This window comes from Culex quinquefasciatus, chromosome 2 (genome assembly GCF_015732765.1).
Source record: "Culex quinquefasciatus strain JHB chromosome 2, VPISU_Cqui_1.0_pri_paternal, whole genome shotgun sequence".
Lineage (NCBI taxonomy): Eukaryota > Metazoa > Arthropoda > Insecta > Diptera > Culicidae > Culex > Culex quinquefasciatus.
This window is the reverse complement of record NC_051862.1, coordinates 132,714,724-132,733,759: the sequence shown is the minus strand read 5'-3', so window position 1 is coordinate 132,733,759 and position 19,036 is coordinate 132,714,724. Positions and strand designations below refer to the sequence as shown.

Sequence of the window (19,036 nt, the reverse complement as noted above, 5' to 3'; positions counted from 1 at the left end):
CAGATATTATATTCTTCTGTTACGTAACGCAAAATTTGGGATTTTTGACCTCCCCCCCCTTCATAACAAATCGTAACAGATGAGCTATCCCCCCAAATTTTATTATTTGCAATATGGGTCTCAAACAAAGCGAAAATTCATATGGTTTTTCCTTTTTGGAAAATACTAAAACTTTCACAAAATATTGTTAAGAAAATACTCACAATTTCAAAATTTGCAATAAAGGTATCAAACCGAGCATCAAACTACTGAGTATACCATGATTTGCTAAAATTTGAGTATAAAGGCGGCTGTCGGCGAACAATAAATAAATCATTCTAGTTTGGACCACCAACCTGAACAGTTGTACGCACAAAGAAAAAATCTAGATTAAATTTTCAGAAGATCCGATCTACATAGGAAACCTTGTTTTGAAGGTTGTTTTGAAAATTTAATCTAGAAATACTGTAAATTTAAAAAGACTGTTCGTTGGATTAAAAGTTCGCGTTGGTGAATATTCGTAGAAAGTTCCAACTTTTTAATTTAATAGTTGGAAAGTTTTTGATATTACCATGCATTTCTGGAACAAAAACGTTGTATCGATAAAAGTTTTTAAAGAAGAAAATTGGCAAGAATAAATTACATCATACTTTTTTTCGTCACGAGGTTCATGTAGTCTTTTTGTTTGACAGGTTGACAGGGCTATAGCAACAGGCACTGCTGATGCCAGAGATTTTGTTTATGTTACTTTATTTAAAATCGTGATTAAACCGTGGATTAAACAGACTTTACTGAAGAAACTTTTGCTCATTTTTGGTGGAGAGGTAGCTTATTAGGAGTACTTTCAGAATATGCAATAACCCAGAAAGTGTCAAAATGTGCATGATGCCTTTTGAAATGTTGCCGTCGAGTTGATCCTGGTGTCATGTCCGTGATTTAATATTACAGTGATGATTTTCGAAAAATGTGAAGAATTTTATTGCGAATATTTTAATTGTAAAAGCAGTATGCTTTCGATTTTTTTATTGTATTTAACCTATTTAACGGGTCCTGTGGGTCTCGTGGCGCAGGGGTAGCGGCTTCGGCTGCCGATCTCGATGATGCTATGAGACGCGGGTTCGATTCCCGCCTTATCCACTGAGCTTCTATCGGATGGTGAAGTAAAACGTCGGTCCCGGTTTCTCCTGTCTCGTCAGAGGCGCTGGAGCAGAAATCCCACGTTAGAGGAAGGCCATGCCCCGGGGGGCGTAGTGCCAATAGTTTCGTTTTTTCCTATTTAACGCTTCTGCTTTTGGTTGGCCAACTTCCGCGTCCAAACTGTCCCGATTCTTACGGTACGCCATCGGTCACGCCCGAAGACCCCAGGCTGAGCAGGTTACGCATGGACGGTTCTTTGGGCAGCAACATCGCGGCCTTCAGTTTAGAGCGCGACAGCGATGTGGAGGACAGGGTGGTCTCGTTGCCGGCCTTAGGGCCGGTATGATCTTCAAAAGAAAGGGGGTCAAGAAACAGCTTTACGAACAGCAGAATAAAGGAGAGGAAACGATTTCTTGGGGCTTTTCTTCACCCTCTCTGGCTTGCTTTCGCTACCGCTGCTGCCCAATTGAAATTTTTCTTGACCGGTTTCTTCCGAAGTGCATACCTTACATTAATCAGGACAGGCTTACAATTCAGTTGTGTTTCTTTTTGAGATACAGTTTCGGTGCACCGGATTCAAGGTGCTTTAGGTGCAGCAATTGCCATGGTGTGACAATAAACAGTTTGGTGTAGGTTCAAGAATGACACGAAAACGACTTCACAACACACTTGGTTTCAGTGAAGTCTGCTTTTGAGGAATAGTTTTGATTTTCAGTGTAAGTTTTTCTCTGCGTGCAACCCATTCTAGTACTGCATCGGCACGATTCCCTTCCCGCTAGCTTTCCGTACGCCGTCAAAACCACTGGACATTCTCCACTGTCAGGTCAGCTGTCATCACATTTTGTGCGAAATCGAACCGATATCGTCGCGTGCGTGAATCTGCTCCGCAAATTGTTTCAACTCGGTACTTTTTTTTGCTGCAATTTTCCGAGATAATCCTAGTTTACAGGTAGAAAATTCCCATTCCACATTGTGCCACGTTCCACCCGCCTGGAGTTTATTGCAGTAAGTATCAGAAAGGTACAGTTTCGGGGACTTACCCGCACGCCAATTTGCTGCGCCACATGCATTTGAGGTTAGGAGCAGACGCGTTTTGTTTTTGGGTGGTCGCTCTCTTTCTCTCTCTTGCGCTGACAGCAGCTGATCGCTCACTTACACAACTGCAGCCAAAACAAAACAAACATTCGGGGTTTTTTGAGGGACAAGGTCGTGTTGTTTACACTTCCCTGCTCGATTTTTCTTTCTCATCTTGTTTTGGTGTTGCTCTCAAGAGGTGGGGAAGCTGATTATCCAACACTAGGTTTTTTTTTCGCGAAAATCAACCTTTGCAAAAGTAATTGATTTGAGTTGTAGAACCACTCAACGCAACAACGTGTGTAGTAAGTGGAGCAAAAGGCTCTCCTTATCTCGTCGGTCTTATCAAAATCGCGTGTCTGATTCGCTTCATTGATTGCCAACTATTTGCTTCTTTTTTCCTCCCGCAGCAAGACCCGTTTTATGCACTGCTGTCGCCGTGCCATCGCCAGCGGCTGCTCCCAGTTCTTCCCGGCAGTGAGTCGCGTTCGGTTTGCCTCCGGAGTGTCCCCACTTGGCAGAAGACCAACAGTGCCAGCAGCAACCAGTGAAGCAGCTATGAAGTATATCCTCGTCACCGGCGGAGTCATCAGTGGCGTCGGCAAGGGCGTCATCGCGAGCTCGTTCGGCACGCTGCTGCACGCGTGAGTGTTTCGTGGGTGTTTTCGGATTGATGGAGCGTTGTTGAAATCGTTTCTTCTCCTTTTAGATGTGGCATCAACGTCACCTCGATCAAGATCGATCCGTACATCAACATTGACGCGGGGACGTTCTCGCCGTACGAGCATGGTAAGTGACTATTTTTAGTCGGTTTATTTCCCCTGGGCAAGTCGCGTGGCTCGCGACGGCAGTGCAGGCAGATTAGAACACTTTTTGCTCTTCCGCTTCTCAGGTGAGGTGTACGTTTTGGACGATGGCGGCGAGGTCGATCTGGATCTGGGAAACTACGAGCGCTTTTTGGACATTACGCTGCACCGGGACAACAACATTACGACTGGGAAGGTGTACAAGCAGGTCATCGAGCGGGAACGCATCGGCGACTATTTGGGCAAGACCGTGCAGGGTGAGTTTGGAGTTCGAGGTTTGGGGGATGGTTTGCTGAAAGAGTTGTTTGCTTTCAGTTGTGCCCCACATTACGGACGCCATTCAAGAGTGGGTCGAGCGCGTGGCCAAGTCGCCGGTGAAGGGAGACGTAACGCCGGAAGTTTGCGTTGTTGAGCTGGGCGGAACCATCGGTGACATCGAGGGAATGCCCTTCGTTGAGGCGTTCCGTCAGTTTCAGTTCCGCGTGAAGCGCGAGAACTTTTGCGTTGCGCACGTGTCGCTGGTTCCGTCGCCGAGGTCCACCGGCGAACCCAAAACCAAACCGACCCAGGCCAGCGTACGCGAGTTGCGTGGTTTGGGACTGAGTCCGGATCTGATCGTGTGCCGGTCGGAGAAACCAATCGGCAACGAGGTGAAGGACAAGATCAGCAACTTTTGCCACGTCGCGCCCGAGCAGGTCATCTGCATCCACGATCTGTCGTCGATCTACCACGTGCCTCTGTTGATGGACGAGGCAGGCGTGATTGACTTCTTGAGCGAGCGGTTGCAGCTGAATCTGCCGGTGCGGCCGGCCCGGTTCATGCAAAGCTGGCGCGACCTGGCGGAACGCGTCGACAACGTGTACAAGAAGGTCAACATTGCGCTGGTGGGAAAGTACACCAAGCTGGAGGATTCGTACGCGTCCGTGTCCAAGTCGCTGCTGCACGCCTCCCTTGCCGTTGGCTACAAACTGAATCTGAAGTTCATCGAAGCTTGCCACCTGGAGCGGCAAACCAAGCAGGAAACTCCGCACCTGTACTACGAGGCCTGGCAGAGTCTCACCAACAGTCAGTAAGTTTGCGTCGATTTTTGGCGCGAGCCCAAATTCAACGACTGTCCACTTTATTCCAGCGGCGTCATCGTTCCGGGCGGCTTCGGCTCGCGAGGCATCGAGGGCAAGATCCGCGCCTGCCAGTGGAGCCGCGAGAACAAGAAGCCCTTCCTGGGAATCTGCTTGGGCTTGCAAGCGGCCGTTATCGAGTTTGCGAGGAATGTGTTGAACTTTGAGGTACCTTTTTGCTTTCTCGATTCTTCAGTTGTTACAAGTTGTTCACCCCATTTTTAGAACGCAAATTCAACCGAGGTGGACCCGCAAACAGCCTACCCCATGGTGATCGATATGCCGGAGCACCACCCCGGCCATATGGGTGGAACGATGCGGCTTGGCAAACGAACCACGATCTTTAAGGACGAGAAGAGTAAAATCAGTAAGCACGAAAACTTCCTCTCTATGTGGACAGGATAACTAATCAATTCTCCCCAGGACAACTCTACAACAACGCCAGCCAGATCGAGGAGCGCCACCGCCATCGCTACGAGGTCAACCCGGACTTTGTGGCCCAGCTCGAAACGCGCGGCCTCAAGTTCGTCGGTCACGACTCCGAAAAGACCCGCATGGAGATCATCGAGCTCGAGGGTCACCCGTACTACGTCGCCACCCAGTTCCACCCGGAGTACCTGTCGCGTCCCCTCAAACCGTCGCCGCCCTTCCTCGGCCTCATCCTCGCCGCGGTCGGCAAGCTGGACACGTACCTGCAGCAGGGCAACAAACTGTCCTCGGCCAGTTCGGCCCACGTCACCAGCGAAAGCTCCAGCGACGACGACGCCGCGCTCTTCTCCACCAACAGCTTGCTCAAAAAGATGCAGCTCAACGGCAAACCGAAGGCGGGTTCGCCCCTGGCCACGATAGGCGACGGTGCCGAGGGCAGCGCCGGAACTAGCACCAAGTGCAACGGAACGCACGAGGCCGACTGTGCGCACGAGAGCAAGTAGACGCTGAGAGGGAGAGCGAGAGAGCGAGAGAGAGTGTGTGATAAGAAGCTATTGGAACGCGTCGAATAGTAAGATGTGTGTGTGTTTTAAGTAGGTTTGGGATAAGATCTCGAGACAAACTCTTCCATCGTAGAGTGAGCCGCGGGTGCCGGGCCAGATTGAGCTAGAATTAGCAGCAGGGCCGTAAACTATCCCGCGAAATGGGCTTACGATAAATAAAAACAATTGTAATAAGGTGTAAGATGTTTGCTAGAATTGTTGTGAACAACTTAGGTTAAGAGGCAAAATCTGTTCACTGTTTGGTGATTTTGTTCAAGATTTGATTTAAAACAAGACAACTCGAGTAAATTAAACGTAAATTTTCTCAATAAAAAAAGGCATCCATATTCACCTAATAGTCGTGAATTTCTGTAACTGTTTATTCTTTAAAAAAAACTAAGCAATGCTTATCCAATTTAATATTTTTATTGTTCAAGATTTATTTTTACCAGGTAAGATGCTTAGATGTTAATGCCTAAAGCGTGAGAAATAAAAAATAATTGAAATAAATAACAGTTCGTTTGATAAATTATTACCGTGAAACGGGGTGACTTTGATAGGATTGAGATTTTCGTGATAAAACCACAGTTTTAATATTTGTCTTTCTTTCTTATTTCAGACAAAATGTCTGGTCTTAGTCCAAAAAACAAAAAAACGAAGTTGACTTTATAGCTGTCGGCCACCATTGCTAGTACCAACTACTAGTGTCTTCCTTTTTATGTACAAGGACTTCGCCGCCCTGGGCTCCTATAGTACTTATACTTATAAGTGTATGAAAGTATGGCACGGAGCGACGGCGCCGAATACCCATATTTACACAAAGAATTTTAGAGCGCCCGCCGCGGGATTCGAACCGGCAACCTCTGGAGTGTGAGTCCAGTGCGCGGTCCGATTGATCCACACGGGTCTGAGTCCAAGGTGTTGCAAAAATCTTGTACTATACAGAATGGGATCTTCTTTTTATCGTTTCCTGTATTTTGAAAAAAGTGATGAGCTGAATGTGGACATATCTGGAGTTTTTTTAAGAAAAGTTCCAATAAACCAAATTTTCAGTTTTTGCTTTTTGGGTGTATTTTAATACCCCTGACTCAAGTCGGTTTCAAAAACACCCAAAAAGCAAAAAAAACTGGAAATTAGGGTTACTGCCTCGGTGGAGTCGCTGGTAGGCAGTTGGACTAACAATCCAAAGGTCGTCAGTTCGAATCCCGGTGTGGATGGAAGTATAGGTGTAAAAAGAGGTTTGCAATTGCCTCAACAATCAAGCCTTCGGACTTCTAGTTTCGAGTAGGAATCTCGCAATCGAGAACGCTAAGACAATGCTGTAGAGCGAATAATGTAATTTGATTTTTTGATTTTTTTTAAACTACTTTCAAATTACGTTCAAGTTTGACCTAGGTAGAATTCTGTAATAGTTGCAAAAATATATGTTTTCTTTATTCATTTGCAAGTCTTAATGACCCTTTTATGAACTGACCTTCAAACTTACATTGTACTTCCACCGGAATTCGAACTTATTACAGTTAGATAACGAATCTGATTGACTACCAATCGATTCAGGCAGACAAAAGTCAAAGTAGTTATGTCACAGACATAACCGGAATGGCGTAGACTACGTAAAGTTTTGATATGTGAACCATTTCTTAATTTTGATGAATTAGCTAGACACTTGAAATCTCGCTTGAAATACATTAACGGAATAAGATCGTGAATGCGATCGGTAAATTCAGTCGGACCGTGTACGTACCGGTTGTTGAAACAGAATTTATATACGATTCGAATTGACTTTTACTAGAAAGAGATGGCAAATCTAATGCGAACAAAACCGCAGCTACCATGTAAACATACTTTGAATGTGTTGATAAATCTTTGACTAGACAACATCGAATGGAGGAAGGAAAGAGAAGAACGAAAACGATTTTTTCGCGAACCGAGTGAATGTTTGGTAGCAGAATGAGGGGAGGGCAGCCTCAGAAAGCTGTGCAATCCGTCACCCCCGAAGTAAATCGTGTCAATTCAATTAGAGGGAAGGAAGATATAAGCGTTTGACGGATGACGCAGTATTCCAGGGCCTTCGGCCCGGGTTTTTAGGAGTTGGGGGCGAGAGCAGCCTCAGAAAGCTGTGCAGACCGTCGCCCCCGAAAACCAAAATTTGTTCCTGAAATTTAAACTGTTATTATTCATCGCGCTGCCTCGCCCCGGGTGCAACTAGAATTTGGAAGTTTCACAACCACGGCTTGACCCACGAGAGGCAACTTTTCGGCTAGAAGGAGCAAGCGCGCGCCCCATCTTGTTGCTGCCTCGTCCCGGGTGGGACGATCCAAACGGTCCGGCCATCGAGAGGCAACTGGCTGACGGTGACGACGAGAAGGCGATTGCTCGGATGATTTTCCCCTCAAAATAGGTACTTGACATTCCCGTCCGTGAGTGGGAAGCGCTCATTTTGCTTGCAAAATCTCTGCTTTTTGAAAACATTTTAAAACATTCAATTGTTTCAATAGTAAAACTATTTTGCCAACAATGAAAGTTTTATAGCAAATTGCTGAATAATTTTCGAATCGAATGGAACCAAAATCGTGCCGATTCGATTTGAGGGAAGGAAGATATAAGCGATTGACGGATGACGCAATATTCCAGGGCCTTCGGCCCGGGTTTTTTGGAATGACACCCCAGTACCTTCGACAAAGACGTAAGTCTACGTCAAAATGTGGAAATCGGAGGATCACGTTTGTTGCAAATATTTTATAAAGCTTTCGTCGATCAACCCACCCCTCCCCCATTATTTAAAAATTGGCTCGAAAAAACCAGGAGCAAAACTATATTTTCAGAAACATAAAAAAAATTAAATTTAAGTGCAATCAGCTGAAATCAATTAAAAATGCATTCCTTTGCATTTAGAATAATTTGAGCATGTTTGGGTTTATTAAAAATAATTTGAGTTTTAGTGAATTTTCAAAGAAATAAATAAACGCTAAAATGTTTTTGTTGCCGAATCTTATTTTTTTTTAAATAATGATTGCAGTTTATAAACTTATATTATAACATTTAAACATTTTCTAACATTTTTTTTCATTGAAATAATGAAATTCTGGCTCTCAACGATTTTTCATTAGCTACACTTAACTTATAGATAAAATTACGTCTTTAGATGAATTTTTCAACATGTAATGTCACCATTTTCAAAATATAAAAACAAAACTTATTTTTTTTTGTTGAAAACACAAGTACATTCAGTTAAAAAATATTTTTTTCAAATACCTGAAATAATAAAATCGACAATTCCGGTAGAAAACCGTTATTTTGTGGTTTCTATTATCTTGATTTTTTTAAATAACAGAAATTAAATCTTTTAGATTAAAACTAGGATTAAAACAGAGTAATTTATTTTTTCTAATATTTTTTTTGTAAATTTGGCCCGCAAGCTCATTTGAGCTTAAAATTTGGCCCGGTCTCCAAAAACATTGAGCACTCTTGGTCTAGTTCCAATAAAATTGATAATTTGGTCCTAAAATGAAGCTTAGATTGCTGATATTATTGTTTACAGCGATAACATTATTTTTCTGAGTACAATGACCCTTTGTACGACCACAAAGAGTTTAAAATGGATGTTTAAATCAATTTTGAAAAATTAACCTCGCGGTCCTTCTTGACAGAAAAACTCCTACTTGACAGCTCGTTCCAAGGGGACCATAGTTGATCCATCGAACAAAATGTTGTCTTGTAATTTTTTTTTGCATTAAAATGAAAAAAAGTGATCAGAATTGGTTTTTAATCGTGTTTTTTTACCGTTGTACATACAAATTTACATAGGGCTTTAGTACCCAATTGGGTCCTAAAATGAAGCTTAGATTGCTGATATTATTGTTTACAGCGATTGAGCTTATTTTTCTGAGTACAATGACTTTTTGTACGACCACAAAGAGTTTAAAATTGATTTTTAAATCAATTTTGAAAAATTAACCTCGTGGTCCTTCTTGACAGAAAAGCTCCTACTTGACAGCTCGTTCCAAGGGGACCATAGTTGATCCATCGAAAAACGTTGTCTTGTAAAAAAAAATTGTTGCATTAAAATGAAAAAAAAGTGATCAGAAATGGTTTTTAATCGAGTTTTTTACCGTTTTACATAAAAATTGACATAGGGCTTTAGTACCCAATTGGGTCCTAAAATGAAGCTTAGATTGCTGATATTATTGTTTACTGCGATAAAGCCTATTTTTCTGAGTACAATGACCCTTTGTACGACCACAAAGAGTTTAAAGTGGATTTTTAAATCAATTTTGAAAAATTAACCACGCGGTCCATCTTGACAGAAAAGCTCCTACTTGACAGTTCGTTCCAAGGGGACTATAGTTGATCCATCGAAAAAATGTTGTCTTGTCAAAAAAATGTTTTGCATTAGAATGAAAAAAAAAGTGATCAGAAATGGTTTTCAATCGTGTTTTTTAACGTTGTACATAAAAATTGACATAGGGCTTTAGTACCCAATTGTAAATGCGAACATGCATGTTCGCATTTGGGGAACATGGGGAACATGGGCAGCTAGTATACACTGAAAACCCAACCATGGTAGTTGCTACCATATTGTAGGGTTAAATTGAGAACACGCACCGACGTATTTTTGCTAAAAACATTCCGTGTTTGGATAGACGTATCCAGTTTGAAATGGCCGCTAGGTGGCCAATGGTGTTAGAAATGACAGCTTCCATGTATTTGAAAAAGGGAGCTCAGGAAAATTCAATTTTTAAGCAATAAAATGATTATTAATGATAAAAGTATTGATTGATTAGGTGCACAAAATGTGTCTAGAATATTATTTAAATAAAAACTGTTCGAAAAATTTGCAATTGAGATAAGTACACCATTCGATTCAGCAGGAATTTTGGGCACCAAAAATATATAGTTTTCATATGTTAAGTGTTTTATTTTAGAAGAAAATTAACAAAAAGTATGAAAATCGAGACATTTAGTATGGGAGCTGTCAAATCTCTCACCATCAAAAAGCAGCGTTGAGCTTTCGCTGGATTTGTCTATTGACTGATTAACGCAGTCAGTTTTACTATGTCGAGAGCGGTATGGTAATTTTAACCCTCGATTATGGAGAGAATGATAATGATTTCGTATTTGTTACCATGCAATTTTGTGGAAGCATGGTACATTTTACCATATTTGCGTTTACTTTCACAAAAAAGCCACAGTTAATTTAATGAGCAGCATTTTTAGCAAATTTTCTTAAAACTACCATGGTCGGGCTTTCAGTGTACAGTTGTATTGATCTGCATACATTCACGTATTTATCTACAGGTACAGCTACAGATATATACGCCACCTGTCAAAAATATGGCATCGCTGCTCGGCGGGGTGAATTTGGTGAGTTTGGTGAATTGTCTACCCTGCACAGAGAAGGAGCGCGTCAAAGCGACCCAACTCGCGCTCCTTCTGTCGGTCGCCATCAGGCAGCCACACTCTGCAAATGGACGCGTGTGCTTCGTCACGGTCGATTTTTGCTTCAATTTTTGTGCGCTTCTAAAGTGGTGCTAGCGGATCGGAACCCGGCGGAAAATATCGCCAAACCGTTCCCCGGGCCGTGGGGAACCGATTGTGAGTATTTGTGACCGGTTTGGTGCGAGATTTGACCGGAAAAGATGCGTTTGAAAAGTGAGTGACATTTTTTCTTTTTTTTTCTGCTCGCAGTTTGCTGGTCTGACTCGAAGCAGGAAGAGAAACAGAAAACGAAGAAGAGGAGAAAGATCGGAAGAAGAGGCAGCGTCGCGGTGCCAAAATGAACGGCGATTCGAAGGCGCCGATCCGGACGGTGAAGCGGGTCCAGTTCGGAATTCTGTCTCCGGATGAGATCCGTCGCATGTCGGTCACGGAGGGCGGCATCCAGTATGCGGAAACGATGGAGGGTGGCCGGCCCAAGCTGTGCGGTCTGATGGATCCCCGGCAGGGTGAGTCATGGGGTGGGGGAATTACGCCAAACTGCGTAATATTTATGGGCTTTTGTTTTTGTTTTAGGTGTGATCGAGCGAACGTCCCGCTGTCAGACGTGCGCCGGCAACATGACGGAATGTCCCGGCCACTTTGGCCACATTGATCTGGCGAAGCCGGTCTTTCACATCGGTTTCGTCACGAAGACGATCAAGATATTGCGCTGCGTTTGCTTTTACTGCTCGAAGATGTTGGTTTCGCCGAGCAATCCCAAAATCAAGGAAATCGTCATCAAGTCCAAGGGACAGCCGAGGAAGCGTCTGGCGTACGTGTACGATCTGTGCAAGGGCAAGAAGATTTGCGAGGGTGGCGAAGACATGGACATAACGAAGGACGGCGCCCCGCCGGATCCGAACAAGAAGCAAGGCCACGGCGGTTGCGGTCACTACCAGCCATCGCTGCGGCGTACCGGATTGGACGTGATTGCCGAGTGGAAAACGGTCAACGAGGACTCGCAGGAAAAGAAGATTGCCGTAACGGCCGAGCGGGTGTGGGAAATCCTGAAGCACATTACGGACGAGGAGTGCTACGTGCTCGGAATGGACCCGAAGTTTGCCCGACCGGATTGGATGATCATCACGGTGCTGCCGGTGCCACCGTTGGCCGTACGACCGGCCGTTGTCATGTTTGGAGCGACGAAGAATCAGGACGATTTGACCCACAAGCTGTCCGACATTGTCAAGTCAAACAACGAACTCAAGAAGAACGAAGCGACCGGCGCGGCGGCTCACGTCATCGCCGAAAACATCAAGATGCTGCAGTTCCATGTGGCCACGCTGGTCGACAACGACATGCCCGGAATGCCCAAAGCTATGCAGAAGAGCGGCAAACCGTTGAAATCGGTCAAATCCCGTCTAAAGGGTAAGGAAGGTCGTATCCGTGGTAATCTGATGGGTAAGCGTGTGGATTTCTCCGCACGTACTGTCATCACACCGGATCCCAATCTCCGTATCGACCAGGTCGGTGTACCGCGCTCGGTCGCCCAGAACATGACCTTCCCGGAGTTGGTAACACCGTTCAACATCGATCGCATGCAGGAGCTGGTCCGCCGAGGAAACTCCCAGTACCCGGGCGCCAAGTACATCGTTCGGGACAATGGCGAACGTATCGATCTGCGTTTTCACCCGAAATCCAGCGATTTGCACCTGCAGTGCGGCTACAAGGTGGAACGTCACTTGCGCGATGACGATCTGGTCATTTTCAACCGTCAGCCCACGCTACACAAGATGAGTATGATGGGACATCGTGTCAAAGTGCTGCCCTGGTCGACCTTCCGGATGAACCTCAGCTGTACCTCACCGTACAACGCCGATTTTGACGGAGACGAAATGAACCTGCACGTGCCGCAATCCATGGAGACGCGTGCCGAGATCGAGAACATTCACATTACCCCGCGCCAGATCATTACGCCGCAGGCCAACAAACCCGTCATGGGTATTGTGCAGGACACGCTTACGGCGGTGCGAAAAATGACCAAACGAGACGTCTTCCTCGAGAAGGAACAAATGATGAATCTGCTCATGTTCTTGCCCACGTGGGACGGCAAAATGCCCCAACCGTGCATCCTGAAGCCCAAACCCCTGTGGACCGGAAAGCAGATCTTCACACTGATCATCCCCGGCAACGTCAACATGATCCGTACCCATTCGACCCATCCGGACGAGGAGGACGACGGCCCGTACAAGTGGATCTCGCCCGGAGACACCAAGGTCATGGTAGAACACGGCGAACTCATCATGGGCATTCTGTGCAAGAAAACGCTCGGAACATCGGCCGGTTCGCTGCTGCATATCGTCTTCCTCGAGCTGGGCCACGAAATCGCCGGCCGGTTCTACGGTAACATTCAGACCGTCGTCAACAACTGGCTGCTGCTGGAGGGTCACAGCATCGGTATCGGCGACACCATTGCCGATCCTGCCACGTACACGGAAATTCAGCGCGCCATTCGCAAAGCCAAAGAGGATGTGATTGGCGTTATCCAGAAGGCGCACAACATGGAACTGGAACCGACGCCGGGTAACACGCTGCGACAGACTTTCGAGAATCAGGTGAATCGTATTCTGAACGATGCTCGTGACAAGACTGGTGGTTCCGCCAAGAAGTCCCTCACAGAATACAACAACCTCAAGGCTATGGTGGTGTCGGGTTCGAAGGGATCCAACATTAACATCTCGCAGGTGAGTTCAACGCGTCTAGCGTGGGTTACGGTGAAAAGAATGATTGAGCTGCATGGAAACTATTTAACAAACTACAAAGCTACAGGTTGCTTGATCATCTCTAATACCCCTCCTTCGGTGCATGTCACTTTGACTGTCGCAGTGGTTCGTTCTTTTTCCCTCTCTCCCACCTATTCTCTCCCCCTTTCCCACTTCCTTTCCCTCCCACTTTTTTCTCTCCCTTTCCTCTATTTTTCCCTTTCTCTTCTCTTTCTTTTCCTTCGTATCCGGCACCCACTCTGCTCTGGGTCCATAATTGGTGCATAGGTTGCTCGATCATCCCCAATAGAAACATATAAATAAAAGCCAAATCTCACGAATCATTGCCCGATCCCTCCAGGTTATTGCTTGCGTGGGTCAACAGAACGTTGAAGGTAAGCGTATTCCGTTCGGGTTCCGCAAGCGCACGCTGCCCCACTTCATCAAGGATGATTACGGTCCCGAATCGAGAGGCTTCGTGGAGAACTCGTACCTTGCCGGACTGACCCCAACCGAGTTCTACTTCCACGCTATGGGAGGTCGTGAAGGTCTTATCGATACCGCTGTCAAGACTGCCGAAACCGGTTACATCCAGCGTCGTTTGATCAAGGCTATGGAGTCTGTGATGGTCAACTATGACGGAACGGTGCGTAACTCAGTGGGTCAGCTGATTCAGCTGCGTTACGGCGAGGACGGGCTGTGCGGTGAAACGGTAGAGTTCCAGAATCTGCCCACGATCAAGCTGTCGAACAAGGTGTTTGAGAAGCGTTACCGCTTCGATCCAACCAACGAGCGCAACATCCGACGCGTGTTCAACGAAGAAGTCATCAAAGAGCTGACCGAGTCGGGTGACGTCATTCAGGAGATCGAAGCCGAGTACGAACAGCTGCTGCGTGATCGCGAAGCACTGCGTCAGATCTTCCCGAACGGTGACTCGAAGGTCGTACTTCCCTGCAATCTTCAGCGTATGATCTGGAACGTACAGAAAATTTTCCACATCAACAAACGAGCCCCCACGGATTTGTCCCCGCTCAAGGTCATCCAGGGTGTACGCGATTTGCTACAAAAATGTGTCATCGTGGCCGGAACGGATCGTCTGTCGAAGCAGGCTAACGAGAACGCTACCCTGCTGTTCCAGTGTCTGGTTCGTTCAACCCTGTGCACAAAGTACGTCGCGGAAGAGTTCCGCCTGAACAACGAAGCGTTCGAGTGGTTGATTGGAGAAATTGAAACCCGTTTCCAGCAGGCTCAGTGTAACCCGGGCGAGATGGTCGGGGCCTTGGCTGCCCAGTCTCTCGGAGAACCTGCCACCCAGATGACACTGAACACTTTCCATTTTGCTGGTGTGTCCTCCAAGAACGTAACCCTGGGCGTGCCCCGTTTGAAGGAAATCATCAATATCTCAAAGCGACCAAAGGCTCCTTCACTAACCGTTTTCCTTACCGGAGGTGCGGCTCGTGACGCCGAAAAGGCCAAGAACGTGCTCTGCCGGCTGGAACACACGACGCTGCGAAAGGTAACGGCCAACACCGCCATCTACTACGATCCAGACCCACAGCGTACGGTGATTGCTGAAGATCAGGAGTTTGTGAACGTTTACTACGAAATGCCCGATTTTGACCCGACGCGAATCTCTCCTTGGCTGCTGCGTATCGAGCTTGACCGCAAGCGAATGACGGACAAGAAGTTGACCATGGAGCAGATTGCGGAAAAGATCAACGCCGGATTCGGCGACGATTTGAACTGTATCTTCAACGATGACAACGCGGACAAGCTGGTGTTGCGTATCCGTATCATGAACAACGAAGACAACAAATTCCAGGATAACGACGAGGAAAACATGGACAAGATGGAGGACGACATGTTCCTGCGGTGTATCGAGGCAAACATGCTTTCGGACATGACCCTGCAGGGAATCGAAGCCATCGGCAAGGTGTACATGCATTTGCCGCAAACGGACGCCAAGAGAAGAATCGTTATTACGCCCGAAGGTGAATTCAAAGCCATCGGCGAGTGGCTGCTGGAAACGGACGGAACTTCAATGATGAAGGTGTTGAGCGAGCGAGACGTGGACCCGGTTCGTACGGCAAGTAACGATATCTGCGAAATTTTCCAAGTACTTGGAATTGAAGCTGTTCGAAAATCTGTCGAGAAGGAAATGAACAATGTTTTGCAATTTTACGGTCTGTACGTAAACTATCGGCATTTGGCCCTCCTCTGCGATGTGATGACGGCTAAGGGACATTTAATGGCTATCACTCGCCACGGTATAAACAGACAGGATACGGGAGCGCTGATGAGATGTTCTTTCGAAGAAACGGTAGATGTGTTGAACGATGCGGCAGCGCACGCGGAAGTCGATCCTATGAGAGGTGTGTCGGAAAACATTATTATGGGTCAGCTACCCCGTATGGGAACGGGTTGTTTCGATTTGCTGCTCGACGCGGAGAAATGTAAGCTGGGAATGGAAATTCCGCATACATCGATAATGGGAAGCTCGGGAATGTTCTTTGGACCTGGAGCCACACCCAGCATGAGTCCAGCGATGACTCCGTGGCAGCAATCTCAAACTCCTGGCTACGGTGAGTGGTCTCCGTCGGGTCCACCGTCAGGAATGACTCCAGGAGGACCGAGTTTTTCACCTTCGGCTCAATCGGATGCTTCGGGTATGTCACCGTCTTGGTCGCCGATGCCGGGTTCGCCGAGCTCACCGGGACCGTCAATGTCACCGTACTTCCCCTCATCCCCGAGCGCATCGCCCTCGTACTCGCCAAGCAGTCCCAACTACGCTGCGGCATCCCCGGGAGGAGCTTCTCCAGGTTACTCTCCGACCAGTCCCAGCTATTCGCCGACTAGTCCGAATTACTCACCAACCAGTCCGAGATATTCTCCTACGAGCCCGAACTACAGCCCGACTTCGCCGAATTACAGCCCAACATCTCCATCGTATTCGCCAACATCTCCGCTGTACTCACCAACGGCAACCTACGCCCCGTCGAGTCCAGCCTACTCACCGACGTCACCGTCCTACTCGCCGACAAGTCCGTACTCACCAACATCGCCCAGCTACTCGCCAACATCTCCGGCGTACTCTCCAACGAGTCCATCCTACTCCCCATCAAGTCCGTCGTATTCTCCGACTTCACCGTCCTACTCGCCTACGTCTCCATCGTATTCACCAACCAGTCCCAACTACACGCCGGCAACTCCATCCTACTCTCCGACCAGCCCGAACTACTCACCCAGCTCACCGCATTACTCTCCAACGTCGCCGAGCTATTCACCCAGCTCGCCCAAGTACTCGCCCACGAGTCCGTCATACTCCCCGACTTCCCCATCGTACGGTGGAAGTCCGCAGTACACACCGGCCAGTCCGCAGTACTCACCGACCAGTCCCAAGTACTCGCCCACGAGTCCGAGCTATTCGCCAAGCTCCCCGCAGCACTCGCCGGGCAGCAGCGGTAGCAACTTCATGGTCAACTCGCCGACCTACTCGCCGACGACGGCCCGCTACTCGCCGAACATGTCCTCGTACTCTCCGGGCAGCCAGAAATATTCGCCCACTAGTCCGGTGTACACGCCGACATCGCCGCACTACAGCCCCTCGAGTCCGGCCTACTCGCCAACCGGCCAGGGCTACAGCCCGTCGAGTCCGGCAAGTCCGACCTACTCACCGACCAGCCCATCGTACGAGGATAGCGTTGACGATTAGAGGTAAGTTGTTTCTCCTTGTTGCCAGTTTACTGGTCGTTGTGTAACCGGATGTATTTTTCTTTTTAGAAATCGCCCAACCAACCAGGAATAAAATGAAATTGGCATGCTGGAACGGAGTGCCCGCGAGGAAGATCCGTTTGCGTTGTTTTTAATCTGTGTGACAACGTGCTAGACTAATGTGGTACAATATCTTTGTTATTTTTTCACTAGGCTTGGAATAAACCACAGGTTATCAAATATAATCGAACCATATTTAACAACTATTGAGATGAAACTTCAGATGACGTATGTCTTAACTCTATGTTGCAAGAACCCACTCCCACATTTAATTTTCCGATATCAGCCGGGTTATTTAAAAGTATAAACTATTGTGTTGCACATCGGTCCTTGAGGGTAAGAATTATAAAATTCAAGGCATTTGTAAGGCAGAGTCTGCAGAAATTCAAAACAACAGAACTGAGTGAAGTTGCGCTGAAACTATGATAAACAAACTTATAAATCTATCCCGTTGAAACATGAATAAAATTATTTTTAAAATCATCAAAAAACGCTGCCGTCTATCCAAAAATAGAGAGAAATGTGTCCCTGAATACTTGAAATTAAAATTTGTTACGGACTTTTCGAAAAATTGTTAAATTCCCAAAAAAGTCCTTTAAGAGCGAGTTTTTCACCAATGTGTAACAGGTCGTAATGAGGTGCTCCGATTTGGATGAAACTTTCAGCGTTTGTTTGTCTATACATGAGATGAACTCATGCCAAATATGAGCCCTCTACGACAAAGGGAAGTGGGGTAAAACGGGCTTTGAAGTTTGAGGTCCAAAAAACCCAAAAAATCTTAAAATTGCTCGCATTTCCGTAGAACTTCATCAATTGAATTCCAACTCTCTTAGATGCATTCGAAAGGTCTTTTGAAGCACTTCAAAATGTGCCATAGACATCCAGGATTGGTTCGACTTTTTCTCTTAGCTTTTGCAAATTACTGTCGAAAATGGATTTTTTTTTAAACCTTAATATCTTTTTGCAACAGCCTCCAACACCCATACTCCCATAGGTCAAAAGATAGGTAATTACATGGACTATAAGCCTACGGTGTTAACTTTTTGGCCAATCGCAGTTTTTCTCATAGTTTTTCGATTTTTCTAGAACAAACATTTTACAACGTTAGTTTTTGCCCTGTAGGCCGCCATAGCGGCACTTTTTGGTCTCAATTTTGTCACATTCGGAATCCTCGGAAAATTTCACGTAAGTTAGAAGTATTGGAGTTGTAAATTTGATTTAAAAAATAATTAAATAAAACATTTTTGAAAAAAGAAATAGATTTTATTTATCCTGTGATCAATACGTCAAATGCTGTATCAAGTAGGCGAAAATCTGTTTTACCCCTAATCCAACAAATTGTTAAATAATATTTTAATTCATTCTAAATGGCAATTTTTACAATCAAATTTACAACTCCAATACTTCTAACTTACGTGAAATTGTCCGAGGATTCCGAATATGACAAAATTGAGACCAAAAAGTGCCGCTATGGCGGCCTACAGGGCAAAAACTAACGTTGTAAAATGTTTGTTCTAGAAAAATCGAAAAACTATGAGAAAAACTGCGATTGGCCAAAAAGTTAACACCGTAGGCTTATAGTCCATGTAATTACCTATCTTTTGACCTATGGGAGTATGGGTGTTGGAGGCTGTTGCAAAAAGATATTAAGGTTTTAAAAAAATCCATTTTTGACAGTAATTTGCAAAAGCTATGAGAAAAAGTCGATCCAATCCAGGATGTCTATGGCACATTTTGAAGTGCTTCAAAAGACCCTTCGAATGCATCTAAGAGAGTTGAAATTGATGAAGTTCTACGGAAATGCGAGCAATTTTAAGATTTTTTGGGTTTTTTGGACCTCAAACTTCAAAGCCCGTTTTACCCCACTTCCCTTTGTCGTAGAGGGCTCATATTTGGCATGAGTTCATATCATGTATAGACAAACAAACGCTGAAAGTTTCATCCAAATCGGAGCACCTCGATACGACCTCTAGAACAAACCGAGCAATATTTACAAATAC

The 19,036-nt window shown here is 45.9% G+C and overlaps 2 protein-coding genes across 4 annotated transcripts; both read left to right on the top strand.

Annotated features, from left to right (window-relative positions):
- Positions 1-1,943: 1,943 nt before the first annotated feature.
- Positions 1,944-5,457, top strand: LOC6050062 (CTP synthase). 3 transcript variants are annotated; one of them, XM_038255445.1, is made up of 8 exons: positions 1,944-2,121; positions 2,601-2,834; positions 2,900-2,979; positions 3,083-3,253; positions 3,312-4,065; positions 4,126-4,282; positions 4,340-4,481; positions 4,538-5,457. In XM_038255445.1, exons 2-8 carry the CDS (start codon positions 2,614-2,616, stop codon positions 5,044-5,046), a joined length of 2,034 nt encoding a protein of 677 aa, XP_038111373.1. In that variant the 5' UTR covers positions 1,944-2,121; positions 2,601-2,613; the 3' UTR covers positions 5,047-5,457. The 3 variants fall into 3 exon arrangements, with proteins under 3 accessions (XP_038111373.1, XP_038111375.1, XP_038111374.1); XM_038255447.1 differs by having other exon boundaries at positions 1,947-2,065; XM_038255446.1 differs by lacking the exon at positions 1,944-2,121 and adding an exon at positions 2,341-2,495.
- Positions 5,458-10,507: 5,050 nt separating this feature from the next.
- Positions 10,508-17,527, top strand: LOC6050064 (DNA-directed RNA polymerase II subunit RPB1). The gene is made up of 5 exons (XM_038251405.1): positions 10,508-10,680; positions 10,774-11,030; positions 11,098-13,247; positions 13,627-16,979; positions 17,046-17,527. Exons 2-4 carry the CDS (start codon positions 10,862-10,864, stop codon positions 16,975-16,977), a joined length of 5,670 nt encoding a protein of 1,889 aa, XP_038107333.1. The 5' UTR covers positions 10,508-10,680; positions 10,774-10,861; the 3' UTR covers positions 16,978-16,979; positions 17,046-17,527.
- Positions 17,528-19,036: the final 1,509 nt, after the last annotated feature.

Bases quoted from the DNA above. Each gene is read 5' to 3' on its own strand.
- LOC6050062 (XM_038255445.1), top strand. From the start codon at position 2,614: ATGCACTGCTGTCGCCGTGCCATCGCCAGCGGCTGCTCCCAGTTCTTC. The intron at 2,835-2,899 runs GTGAGTGTTTCG...TTCTCCTTTTAG, and splicing joins TTCGGCACGCTGCTGCACGC to ATGTGGCATCAACGTCACCT. The intron at 4,283-4,339 runs GTACCTTTTTGC...CCCCATTTTTAG, and splicing joins GGAATGTGTTGAACTTTGAG to AACGCAAATTCAACCGAGGT.
- LOC6050064 (XM_038251405.1), top strand. From the start codon at position 10,862: ATGAACGGCGATTCGAAGGCGCCGATCCGGACGGTGAAGCGGGTCCAG. The intron at 11,031-11,097 runs GTGAGTCATGGG...TTTTTGTTTTAG, and splicing joins TCTGATGGATCCCCGGCAGG to GTGTGATCGAGCGAACGTCC. The intron at 13,248-13,626 runs GTGAGTTCAACG...CGATCCCTCCAG, and splicing joins CCAACATTAACATCTCGCAG to GTTATTGCTTGCGTGGGTCA.